Source organism: Alosa pseudoharengus, unplaced genomic scaffold, assembly GCF_046254945.1.
Source record: "Alosa pseudoharengus isolate Yale_2024_CS ecotype anadromous, Long Island Sound unplaced genomic scaffold, YU_APseudo_1.1 YU_APseudo_1.1_scf_6, whole genome shotgun sequence".
Taxonomy (NCBI): Eukaryota; Metazoa; Chordata; class Actinopteri; order Clupeiformes; family Clupeidae; genus Alosa; species Alosa pseudoharengus.
The window spans coordinates 31096539-31109985 of record NW_027468848.1 but is presented as its reverse complement, the minus strand read 5'-3'; the positions used below and the strand labels follow the sequence as shown (position 1 = coordinate 31109985).

Genomic DNA, 13447 nt, shown 5'->3' with positions numbered 1-13447 from the left:
GGCTTGGCTAGTTTAATGAGCCTCCTGATCACACAGATGCTGTGAAATGGATCAGCTGTCCCCTTGTGTTGTATATAAATATGTAACTAAATATAGGCGACATTATTACCACAGTCATTTTTGTGACATTGTTTCATTTATTTATTTATTTATTTAAAGGAGCATGCTCTTAGCTCGTGAAAGTGAAAGTTGATCTTTTGCCAAGTCACTCATGATTCAACACGATCTTCCATGACATTGTGGTCAATGAGAGATAGTGTGTGTGAGAGAGTGAGAGACTTGTAAAAGTGTATACAATGTGTCTGTGTTTGATCGGTCCCAGCAATGTGTGTTCAGTTTACCGTGGATGTTTGAAGTAAACTTGTATTCTGACTTTTTTTCAGGCTGGTGAGGTAGATAAGGAAGGTAAGACTAATTTATCTCCTAACTATTCTCTCACAATCTGGGACTTTAATCACTAAAGTAAATAACTCAATGAAACATCTCCATTGTTTTGGTTACTTAACAGTCAAGCTAAATGGCCTGTAAGGACTGGGCCTACTAAAAAGTATACAAGTGTTTCTTTCATACTCTGCCCAAATATTGACCTTAACATTGCATCACAACCTTATACATGTGTAGAGGAAGTTGTAGGGTACGTTATTCATTCATTAATGTTTGATGAAATCTGGTGACACAAGACAATAGTTCTCTATGTTTTGCTTATTTAAAGCGAACAATGCATTTAGTGAGTTGAAATGTCCAAAACTTTTCACTTTCTCTTGATAAAGCTTTGACAGAAACAACATTTCGTTTTTTCCCCCACAGCTCCATGATAATAGGTCTAGCATGTGAATGCAGTACACAGTTCTATTATACAGTAGCTGAATTCAGTGATTACAGGCCTTTCCCTTCCCAGCAAGTAAAGGCATAGAATCAAACAGACGGCAGTCTGACAACCTTGAATATTAGAATAGGGAAAAAAAGAAACCCATGGCCTTGTCAAACAATAGTACATGAAATGTCCAAACACATGGCCTGTTTCTTAGATTTGTATCACGTTCAGACTTCTAGAATGAGGAAGGCTTCTTATGTGCTGACAAGGATTAGCAAGTCCCTTCAGAAGTCACTCTGTCAGTATTTAATTGACAGCTGCTGGGGCAAAAATTGTTCTTGGTTAAGCGTGCTGTCACTTCACTGCATCAATTGTGTCCAAAACCAGACTGCTGTGGGACATAAAGCATGCAATTTCTTCAGGCTTATTGTATGTGTCAAACAATGACATCTGCTTTTATTTCATGTTTTAAGCCAGAAGTACCGTTGGCAAATTACAAGCTTCAACATTTCTGGACGCCCTCAGTATATATTTTTTTCACATTTCAGAGGCCTACCTGTATGCAAGCCATCATTCATACAGTATGTCTAAAAGGCAGGCCAAATGTTGGTGGAAAAATGCTTTGAAATGAAAGAAACTGTTTGAGGCCTATAAGCTTCTTTTAACTGCTAAGTTGACCACAAATGAGAAAGTGAATGAGGATCGTAGTAGAAACCAAACAAACATGCCTAATTAAGATTAATTGCCATCTAGTAGCTGATACCTTTAATACCCCCCTACCCCCACACTCTGCCTCCATTAGACATACACACACACATACACATACACACATGCATACACACATACATATTTTACTCTTGCAAAATTGTGAGAGGACATAAATTATCCCTGTTGTTACCCATGGTAATGACGTTTGTACATGAACCTGCCTTGCCTTGCTTCCAGAGTTCCTCAAAAGCCGGCTGAAGGAGTACGGTCTCATTACCCCCATCAGCACCGACTCGGAGGGCCACTACCTGTCACATCTGCTCTCAGCTAACCACAAGCAGCGGGTGAAGCGGGACGCCACGCTGGGCCTGCAGCAGGGTGACCAGCTCTTCTTCAACATCACTGCCTTCGGCAAAGAGTTCCACCTGCGACTGCACCCCAATCGCAAGCTAGTGGCCCCTGGGGCCATGGTGGAGTGGCACGAAGAGGTGGAGGCCGTCGTGGAGGACAATGGCAACTCGACAGAGAGCGGCAATCGCTCCAGCGTTCGCACGGACAGGATAATGAACCGGGAACTTCTCAAAACAGACTGCACGTTTGTCGGTGACATCACGGACGTGCCAGAGGCCTCCGTCGCTATAAACAACTGTGATGGGCTGGTAAGTACCTCATCAATCACATACAAATATGTTGGTCTGAAATCAGACAAGAACGTACACATTTTCAGTAATTAAAGCATTTTGTCTGTTTATTTCTGTTACTAATCAAGATATTTGTCAGAAATGTGTGCTCTTTCATACAATGCCATCTTGATAAAGTAATTTAAAATTTCGTGCAAGTTCAAAATTCTTTTCAATCAGTATTGACTGATAAAATATTTGCCAGTGATTGATATGCATTTTTAAATCAGGTTTCCACTGATTACAAACTTGAATGCAGTCTGCCTGTAGTACTGTGCAGCAGTGGCGCCAGGATTTACATTTGTATGGGCCTGCCATTTTTTCAATGGGCCTCTTTTTAACACCAATTTTGTTTTTTATTCCTATTCAACATTTAATTTTGGAACATCTAAACGAGAATTAAAGCACAATACAAACACAATAAGGCAATAAGGTCACCATGACAGTAATGTAAAAAGCAAGAAAGCGGTGCAAATAGCGATCATTCCTTATAAAAGGTCTAAAGTGTTGGTTTGGAAGGTTGATTCTTCCACATCACGAGTAATACTTGTAAATGATGTGAAAGTTTGATAAGGGGCCCATCGCCATGCGCAGGCTTTGGCTCTCACTGAATGTAGACACCAGTGCCTCACACTTGCGGTAGTCACATCACTGGTGAGTGAGATTAGATTTGTGCCAATAGCGACACCACACTGCAATGGCGATAATAACAATAGCATGTAAATGAAGATAAATCACCATCGTGCATGAATCTGGGCAAAAAGAATTCCTGGCATTCAGGAAAAAGTCTGGCCCAAAGTGCTATGGCGTGCCGCCACCTCTGGTACTGTGTCCTCAATAATCATCCATTTAACCATCTGTTTCACATGATTGCATTAGAGTTCACTTTTACTTGGAATCTGTTTTGTCTGATGGTTCAGACAAAACAGGCCTGTCTGTTTACACTGAACTAGTAAACAATTGGTAAAGACACAGCCAAGAACACATGTTTCTCCTGTACTTCCTAAGACCATGCAGGCTCTTCATAATATGGAGGAATCGTTCAAGTAAGGCAAGGCCATGGTCTCTGATCAGATCAGTGTGTGTGTGTGTGTGTGTGTGTGTGTGTGTGTGTGTGTGTGTGTGTGTGTGTGTGTGTGTGTGTGTGTGTGTGTGTTTACTCTTTAGTGTGCCTTTTCCTGTCCCTGCCTTTCTTACGACGAACTCGGCAACCCTTGGGCCAGCATCCAAAATGATACCAGAGTTGAGTGAACCTTGGGTCACCCTGAGATCTGCACAAATTAGCTGCCTGCCCCATTCCCCCCATGGCGTAAACACTGTTCCTCTGGAGCTTGGAGTCACTGAAGGATTAGCCTCGGATTTAAAGTGCAGACTGGACCACGCAGCAGGTTTTGGACAGAAACGCATGATTCAAAGCGATGGGAGTAAAAGTGTCCCCATTGTTGCGGCGGACGGATGGGTCGTGTTGCCTGAGACGCAGGTGGAGGCTCGGGCTGACCGCTGCTTGCACCCTGGGTTTCACTGTATTAGTTGAGACGCACTTCCAATTAGGTTATGGAGAAACAATATACGCTGCCTATGCCTCTGAAACCACAGGAATGTGCTGGGTGTCTGTCTGTCTGTGGAGTTGTAGGCGATTGGTGAAAATGCAAAGCACTTTGTAGAGACGAGTGTGGCTGAACCTCTGTGAATGCTGACGACCTACATACTAAGATGCTTAATGTACCAACCAAGGCAGACTGAGCTTGTTCTCCATGGTGAAGCCACTGTGAATTTATGGCCTATATGAATGGCAAATTGGCAATCTTTTTCCAAAGGCTTTCTGTGGAAACAAACTCAATTTTTCAGATACATTATTCATATAATTTGAGACATTTGTCAGAAAGCAAACACCTACATGACATTCACCATGGATTTGTTAACCTCTTTAAGCAGTATATATGTAAATTACCCAGAAGACAAGCAGAAAATGACCATATATGTTCATAAATAATTTGTTGAACTACATAAGCCAAAACGTTTAAAGTATGTATATTAGTATAGTATAGTATAGTATAGTATTGTATAATAGTATATTTTTAACTTTTAAAAGTAAAACTGAATGCAGGTTTAGGGGTAACAAGGACATTGTATCCTTGTACTGAGTTCTAGATTAGAGATCCAGCAGACCTCCCCATTCCGCCACACATTTTTAACACAAGCAGACATCACATTGTTAGACCACCCTTACCAATCTCCTTGGCTTTTCTAGGAAAACCCCTGAAATCCTCTCACCTGGGTATAGTTATACCACCATGCTTATTCTGCGGTCAATCTAAGGTCTCATCCCATTTGTGTAACACGATAGATGTGCTAAGAAAAAAAAGATCTTTTAGCACTAGTAGAATCTCACATGTAGCCAAGCCTCCATAATGGTTAGGTGTGAAAGCAGGATGTGTGTGTGTGTGTGTGTGTGTGTGTGTGTGTGTTTATGTGTGTGTGTTTGTGTGTGTGTGAGTGTGTGTGGAGGTAAGCATCAGTGAATGGCAAATTGTATGTGTGCAAGATGGACAGGGATATGTTAAGATAATTCTCCCAGTATGGATCTAAGTCACCCTATAACCCCCTTGAGTCCTGGCCCACAAACAACTTCCCGAAAGGGCCGGATCAAACACAGTAGCCAGCAGTAACGGCCTTTGATCTAAATTGATACTCATGGTCCTCTCTAGGTGTGTGTTTTACTGTGCCCAATTACAGCCATGTCGGAGTCTGGAAGTCTTTTACAGGCAGCCCTGGTCCTAATGCCTCAGCAGCAGATACTTCCTCTCGGCTTAGTCTGTGGGAGTCGCTGGGTGGCTTGAGGGGGAGGCTCTGTATAGGAGGCCAGAGAGGAAGAGGAGGAGGAGGAGGAAGCATATGAAAACACAGGAAGGCATCATCTGGAACTAGGTCAATGGATATGCTACCAGATAATGAGCCATGCATGTCTATTCCTCACACCCAGTTGTTTTTCTGGGTGTCATTCTCAACCAGCTCATTAACAAGCTTCTTATGTAATATCTGCAAATCTGTTTCATGATTTCCATGTGGAATATTCTGGCGCAGATTCTGTTTAAAAAAACAACAAAAAAAAAGAGTTTATTATTGACTCTTGCGGTTGTGTGTTCTGTTTGTCACTATATTCTCTTTAAGAGTAGGCTAATAGAGAAGAGGAGTGAAACCAAACAGAAGGAGGTTCAGTGCTCTCCCTAAAGCAAGGCGCTCAGGTTTCCCCAAGCTAAACACCAAGCTCTGTCACTCCACCTTTGGCTCCTTTCATGCATGTTGCCCTGCTGGAAGATTGGGGGGGGGGGTCAGAAGGATGTGAGAGAGAGAGAGCGAAAACGAGAGAGTGGAGGAGAGAGGAGGAGCGGGGTGGGGGGGGTCACACTGGGTGCTGAAGGAAGTTAAGCTGTGTCGTTGATGATCTGTGCAGATTGCGTTATTGAACTGCTGGCGCGGCTTCAGAGGACGATCTGGCGGGTGCCCAGGCGAACGTCCCACTGAACCCCTTGTCAGTAGATTAATACTGTTAACGATCACAGGAGCACCCTCCCCCCCCCCCATTGCTCTCTCTACGCTGCCAGCGGCCCCTTTCACGTTTCTTTTTTTTCCCTCCTTCGCGGCTGATGTACTTGGGATGCGTCTTTGAACTACTCCTCACTCGTTGCCCCCCCACCCCCTCCCCTCCCAAATCTCCCCCCAAATTCATGCCTGACATTCCAGCTACTGCCGAGGCTGGACAAAGAGCATAGTGTTGAAATCGATGCCGCCTCCGAATCCAAAATACGAGTGTATGTGGTTGACATTTATGGTCGTCTAGCGCAGAATGGAAATGGAGTTGGGATATGCCGCCTCCGCTGTAAAATCTGTAATTATAGTGCTTGGTACTTCCACACACCTGTTTGGCGGTGCAGTTCCGAACGATGAGCCTGTTGGCCGGAGATGTCGTTGAGGCGAGCTGTATATGTAGAGATTGAGGTGGAGCCGCAAGCCTGATCGTGTCATCATCGTTTCAGGCGTGTGTTGGTGTGTTGATGTGCTCGGAAATTGCCTTACAGCCCAACACACTGTGTGAGAAGGCAGTGAGTGATTGCAAAGGGGCGGTGGGTGCGGTCTATGTGAGGAGACTGCTTTCCCGCCTCTCTGACCGGCAGTATGCCAGTCCAGTTGTTCTCCTCATGCCAGTTGTAAAATGTGGGCATGCCAGTTTCAAAAGCCGTAACCTTGTTCAATGAGGGTTGACTGGGTGAGTGAGTGAGTGAGCTTGTTTGCAACACACCCATACTTGGGACTGTCTCTCCCCGGTCTCCAGTGGTCTGCTGTGGACTGATGAGTAACGTCACAGGGTACAGTCACTAGCCCAAGGCCATCGAGACACACAAGAGCTACATAGACACACACCGAGACACACCAGAGATAGTTTTTGCTGGTCTGGATTTTTGGGGCATCCTCTGAGCACAAGCAAGTGCAAGTGCTTCTCCCATAATCCCTCTTGTAGATATATTTTTTAAAGTTGAGTTATGCAGTGCAAATGGTGTTAGCCTGAGGTTAGCCTGCAAACACGAAATAACACACACTGGACTGGCTTGTGATATGTTTGGGAGCATTAACTGAGGTTTCAGTAACGTGAAGCGCATAGTACATACTGTAACTTATGGCTTCTTTCCTGCCTGGAATGAGGTATCCTTGCCATATTCCCTGAAACAAATTGTTCCCCAAGTGCCTGACTTTGTGGCTGGAAAATTTGTGCATGAAGCTCGACAACGCTCTGCAGCTTTGGCATTGAGTTCCTATTTAATCAAAGAATCTTGACACAGGCAAAGGAAATTTGTTCTCCCAAGTGCCATTTTTTTTTTTTTTTTGAAATTGACTTTTCAATTCTTTTTGCACAACAATGAGTGTTACACCATTAAATCCTTTAGCGAGGATACAGAACATTGTGTATGGCATTAATAACATGCTGAATAGCCCACACACCGATCCAAAATGCTATAATGCCTCAAGCAACACAGTCACTGACTCATGCTGAAGAATAACTACATGTGCCAATAAATATGAAACACAAATGACTGTATTGCAATAAATTCATGTTGTTTGCAAACTCAGATTCAAGTCTCTGCAGAGCCGAGGAGCTGGAGCTTGTATGTACGGGATGTTTAAAACACATCTGTACACGGCGCTAGAGGAGCCAGCTGCCCTCTGAGAAAAAAATACATATTTTCACCAGGCATTGGCAAAAGTGAATGACTTCTTTCAGCATCTGTGACAGAAATCAGGTAAAGCTTGGATCAGGAGAAACACTCTTGGCACTGGCAGGAGAACAGAATAATTGACCTAAATAAAGACAGGTTGGAGGCAGTCCAGAGCTTAATGTTAACTGTTACATCACCACAGGGCAGTGGGATCAAGTCAGTCAAAATTGCACATTTTCCCCAGGGCAGTTAACATGAGGGTCATGTTGTGCTGCATGATACAGGTGGCAGTTTGGCTTTAATATCAACTTTGTATCTGTCTTTGTAGTTTTACGCTTCTCACTCCCCGGCATTGCAGGACAAACCTTTTTTTTAACTGAACTGAGTGACTTTCCTCCACAAATCTTACTTGGACTTTGCTTCTGTACTGACTGACTTTCATAGAGTTGCAGGCAAGTTGACCGAGTGAAGTATGATAGAATATAATGAAGGCTTGCTGTCAAAAAAATATATTAAAAAAGTTTTGAGTTAACGTCCAAGAAGTTGCTATTTCCTTTTTTCCCTCCTTGCCTGATGAAGAGTGTTTATGCTTGACACAGCTTCCAGCAGGCACTGGCCCTAACCTTTCAGGAGCCTGTTTGACTGAGGAAGAAACGAAGGCATTCGCCCCTTGCCCAGCAAAGTGCAATCGGGCACAAGAGTTGTATTCACTAATAGTTATTGATGTTACTTGTTGATTCAGCCAAGGACTTGCCCGTTGCAGAGACTTGACCCCAGAGCTGTTTTGGTATACGGTTTGAGGTGGCGGTGGGGAGGTGTGCTAGGATATGCAGAGGCAAGCTATTTCTTCAGGTTTGCTCTCTCTTTCCTTCTCTCTCTTTCTCTTTCTCTCTCTCTCTCTCTCTCAAGAAGCCACGGATGTTGCCGTGCATATAATGTATGCTGGCTGCGTTTATTGATATATTTATATGTTTATACGTTTTTAATCTGACCTTCATAAACTTCAGGGGTGCCCACAGTTTGTGTTGTCAGTGCCATGGACATTGAAGCCCATTCACGGTGGCTTGGTTTTATTTTAGGGTCAGGCAGTCTCTGCTCACCACCTTTCGAAGCACTAGGTAAATGTTTGGAAATGCTCGCCATTTGCCTGAGTATGTAAGCAAGAGTTCGATTAAACTGTTAGGCATTTCCTCCTGGTCAAATTCAACTCAGCATCCTATTTTGGATTTGCTTGCCATTTTGTCTATCGATTTATTTTTGGACTCGTCAAACTTTTTGTGTGGTTTTTGTTTGGTCCACCTGAGAGCACAAGTGATTGATGGTTGTGTAGGGTTGTGATGGATGACTGTAAATAAAATTCCAGGAAGCAGCTGATTCCTTAACTGAGCAACACCAGACTGGCCCGAGATTCAGCTTCTGTTTGGAATGTCCATATTTTCAATAAGCAGTAAATGCTTAGGTGTTTTTTTTAATGATATACACAGGTGAAATATCATCTTGCTTATTAGTATTTGCCTTAATAAATGCAGGAATTCTTCTTTTCCCCTCTGGGATTTCTTTTTCTCATTTTCCCCCCAAATTTTAAAGAAATTAGCTGGTGTAATTTTTCCTTAAAGTTCCTTAAAGGGGAGGGATGAAAATGGTAGGTAATGATGACGAAGGTTTGCACACATTTCTAAAGCAAACACACCTTTAAACAACACGGAGGGTGAAAGGTAGCAGTGTCTCCACTGAATCCAGGCTTTTTGAAAGTGGCAGTACCTTTTTAAATAAAGCACGTTCATACCGGCTCCTTAAGAAGTTTAGGCTGGAGGGCCGTCTCAGAAAACTGGACCCCTTCAGCCGAATCCCATATGTTTGTCTTGGCAGAGCGGCACTGTCTGCTTGGCCCACGCAGATGCAGTGGATATTAAACTGATGGAACACAGGACTCTTGATCCCTTTTAGAGGGTTTCTATTTAAGTAACGGCAGGCTGAGCTCAGTCAAAGCCACCTGCGATTGTCCACTCCATACGGCCCGCTGGCCACGAGGCAACATAACAGCCAGGGTGGTCACCACAATGAAAGGTGCAGCAACTAGATTTTTTTCTTGTCAAGTGGAAATGCCTGTGCTGCCGCCACAATGGTGCAATTTTGAAGGCAAGATGAAAAAAGGCACCATTTCACACTACCTTTGTAGATTCTCTGTCCATTTCAGGCCGTCTATTGCCTTTACATACCCTGTCATTTCATTATACATACATTATATAAGTAAACATATCTGAAACACATATATTTGGTCACTAATATGTTGAAGGCACTGGTTATTGCTCCAGATGTTTTGCCTTTTGTGGTTAGCCGTGTGATAAACATGGCACTTAAGTTTGTCTGTTAATGGTACTGATGTCATAAAACTGACAGATTGTATTGGTTGAATTTGTGTGCACAATGTGGTATACACTTCATTGTTTTGATACTGTTTGGCATACTGTGGTGCTCTGCTGATACAATGGCCTTGAAATGTTAAGGTAGTTTTTTTTAAAGAAGATAAATGTTCCACTAGTTTATTATTGTGGATTTTAATCTGGAAAAGATTAGAATGGTATTCCCATTCCCATCTTTGGATCCTGAAATTGATCACTCCTGAAATTGTTGACCTAAATTGATAAGGTTCTTTCCACCTGGTTGAATATCAAGTCTGACATCCTATGGCTCAAGTTTGTTACTACAGAAATCTGTTACCAGCATTCTTCACACAATTTCTAAAACACTAGGAAGTCTGGTTTGTAGTGGTCAAGCTGGTGAAATATGAAAGTTTTTTTCAGCATCAGTGACATATTCCTTTAGTAGGTAATGTTTCAGTAGGCTATAATTGCACCATTTCACCATGGGAGCTAGGATGATAAACTTCAGTGTAATGCAGTCCTTCTAGATGAACTGTTAAACAGTTCGCCATTCTGAAAGGAAATGCAGTCATCAATCTTTAATTCTGTCTTTTGAGATTACATAGATTCCGCCTCTTCCTTGACTCATCTTTCAAAAAAAGACAGGCAAAACTGAATACAGTATAGACTGGAATTATGAGTTGTGTTTTGTTTCTGTGGAATAGCTGATGTGGTAGGAGGAAGTTGTAGTGGATGAAATGATTGAGTGGATGATGATGATGATGATGAGCCTTGACTTTTTTCCCATGAGATGACAGTAAAGTGAAGTGGACCGTTTCTTGAATCACAGGCCTGGAAGTTGAACTCAGGAGTTGCAGAGATGACATCCTCTCTCAAACATTTCCCACTCACCACCATAGCGTGAAGCTAACGTGCATACTAATGCTGAGTCTTTGATCACAAAAATAAGTAAAAAAGTCGTTTTACCCAAAGATTCTAGAACAGATTGCCCTTTCTGGTGCCTTCTTTAAACGCTCTTTTACCCTTTCCATTGAAAATCATGAAGATAAAAAAACGACAGAAGTTTTGTTCAGACGTATCTCCTCTTGAAGGTTGTTCCCGCACGCCTCTGACATTTTCAAAAAAGTGTCATCTTGAACCTGAAAAATTACTTTTTGCAGAGAACAACAACCGCTGTTCTGGAAGCAAAACAGCCACTTCCATTGAGCTCTTATCTGGACCTTGTGTAGTGAGCACACGTTGCCTTGCCCTTTGGGATGTCTGCCCAGGTATTGAGGGGTCAACATCAGACATTCAAGCACGCATCTGATCCTAAAGTAGGGGGGCATGAATAAGGAGTGACCCTCCAGCAACCGGATGGAAATGTCGTGGAGAGCCATAGGGTGGGTGTGGGGGGACATTAATGCTCTGCCCTGAACCAGTGTGACCCTCACAACCCCACCAAGAACGACTATTGAATCAATGCGGGGGGGTTTATTGCTGTCTCAAAATGACCTCATTGGAGCTGCTATGCCAGGGTTATGTGGTCAACACAGACAGGCTGATAGGATGAAGATGTAGGATGCTCTATGCTGTAACAATTACGTGAATATGATATTCTTGGGCAAGGATAACCCAGGCATTTATCCTTTTTTGTCATTAATATAATCTTATTTTATTCGATTAGCTCAAAAGCTGAGTGCTCTATTCCGAATGAAGGTTAGGTGATGTAAAACAACTGTTTAGCCTAAAACAGCATCAGGATCACAAAGTATAACATATATTTTGGAACTCATAATAAATTGCATCAGGTTTTTTATAGGTATCTGTATTTCTTGGGATTTGTCAAATCAAAATGCCATTCACACCTTTTTGAGAAAGCTGAAGAATTGGGCACGACAAGAAATATGAAGCTAAAGTCTCACAATAATCTGGTGCTTGTAACCATGGAATTCAGAGTATTAGACTGAGTTATATATTCATAGACTGTGCTAGTCTGTGACCTTCAAATTGATTAAGGATGGAAGATTAATAATTTTACACTGATGCGTTAGATATTTATCAAAGTAATGTCAAACATTCAAAGTTAACGTTCATTAAGTATTCATGGATTCCTAAGGGCTTGTGAGTGTGCATGAAAGTGTAGAGTAAGAAAGGGAGAGAGATGGAGTGTAAAAGAGAGAGAGAGAGAGAGAAAGAGAGAGAGAGAGAGAGTCACGTAGGCACTGTGTGTAAGCCGTGTGCCGGGAGGGAAGTGGGAAACATTGTGCAAGGCCCGACAGGAATGAAACAAGTGCACACACACACACACACACACACTCACACACTCCCTGGCCTTGCTGGAGCACACAGGATGGTACTGAGGGCTGGCTGAGGTATGACGATGAGAGGCGAGAGAGCCGGTGTTGAGCACATTCCAGTGGGCCTTCTGAGAGGCAAGTCTGTGTACAGGAGGCCTACGCTGGGGCTGGGGCTGGGGCTGGGGAGGCTCGGCGAAAAACTGAAGGGCCGTTTCAAAAACGTCCCGCTCGCTCACTCACTTGCTGAAGCAGATACACACACACACACACACACACACACACACACACACAATGTCGTATACACATACACTCTATCACAAATACACAGGCACGCACGCACACACACACACACACAACCTCACAGTCATGTGGCTGTCCAGACTGACATGGCTGGCCAATGATACACACACACACACACACACACACACACACACACACACACACACACACACACACACACACACACACACACACACACACACACTCACACTCAGATGAACACACATACCAACAAACACATAAACAGTGACTCACACACTCACACAGATATTCACTCAACACAAACACACACTCAAGTCACACAAACACACACTCACTTACACACAGATACAGTATACACACACAACTACAGAGAAAGAAAGAGACAGACAGAGGGAGAGAGAGAGAGTAAGAAAGAGAGAGAGAGAGATGTATGCACATGCAGATACTATTAACTTGCACTCCAGACTGATCACATGCACATAGTATTATGTGTGTGCACTCAAAAATTCATGAACACACAAATTGATGTGGGCACATCTAAAAAATGGATGAATGTCGCATGATTTCAGCTCTTAGTACATGCAATGCATATCTCATTATAGGTAGCTTTTAAACAATACATGCTCCACATATTTCCAAAGGATGCAAAAGCTGCATATATACTCTTGCTATCATGTTCAGATATGTATGTACACAAACATTTTTAGTTGCACACACCAACACCCACAAATACACACAAACACACACACAAACACACACACACAACACACACACACACACACACGGAGAGAGAGAGAGAGAGAGAGATATGCAAACATACATGAAAAGGTCTGTCTATTTATTTATTTCTTTGTATTTAAGACAGTTGTTGGGGTTCAATCCCAGGTTAATGCATTTTTAAAGTTTAATGCATTTCAACAAGTGATGTAATTATGGCAATGAGTGATTATTTAATTGCCTCACATCAACAAATGCTTTTTAATTAGTGTTGTGGGTGCCCCTTGGGGAATACAAAAAAGTTACCACTTCAAATGCATAATTTCTGAATGTAATTAAGGACATTTTAGTGACTATCTTCATGTAAACACACCAGATTCTGCCCCCCCCC

General features: G+C 42.8%; 1 protein-coding gene across 1 annotated transcript in view; it reads left to right on the top strand.

Annotated features, from left to right (window-relative positions):
* The window catches only part of adamts3 (ADAM metallopeptidase with thrombospondin type 1 motif, 3), a 69632-nt gene that overhangs the window by 632 nt on the left and 55553 nt on the right, over positions 1 to 13447 (top strand). The window contains exons 2-3 of the mRNA XM_076270387.1: positions 384 to 405; positions 1760 to 2181. Of these exons, the coding sequence (XP_076126502.1) occupies positions 384 to 405; positions 1760 to 2181 (444 nt within the window). The remainder of the gene's footprint in view (positions 1 to 383; positions 406 to 1759; positions 2182 to 13447) is intronic.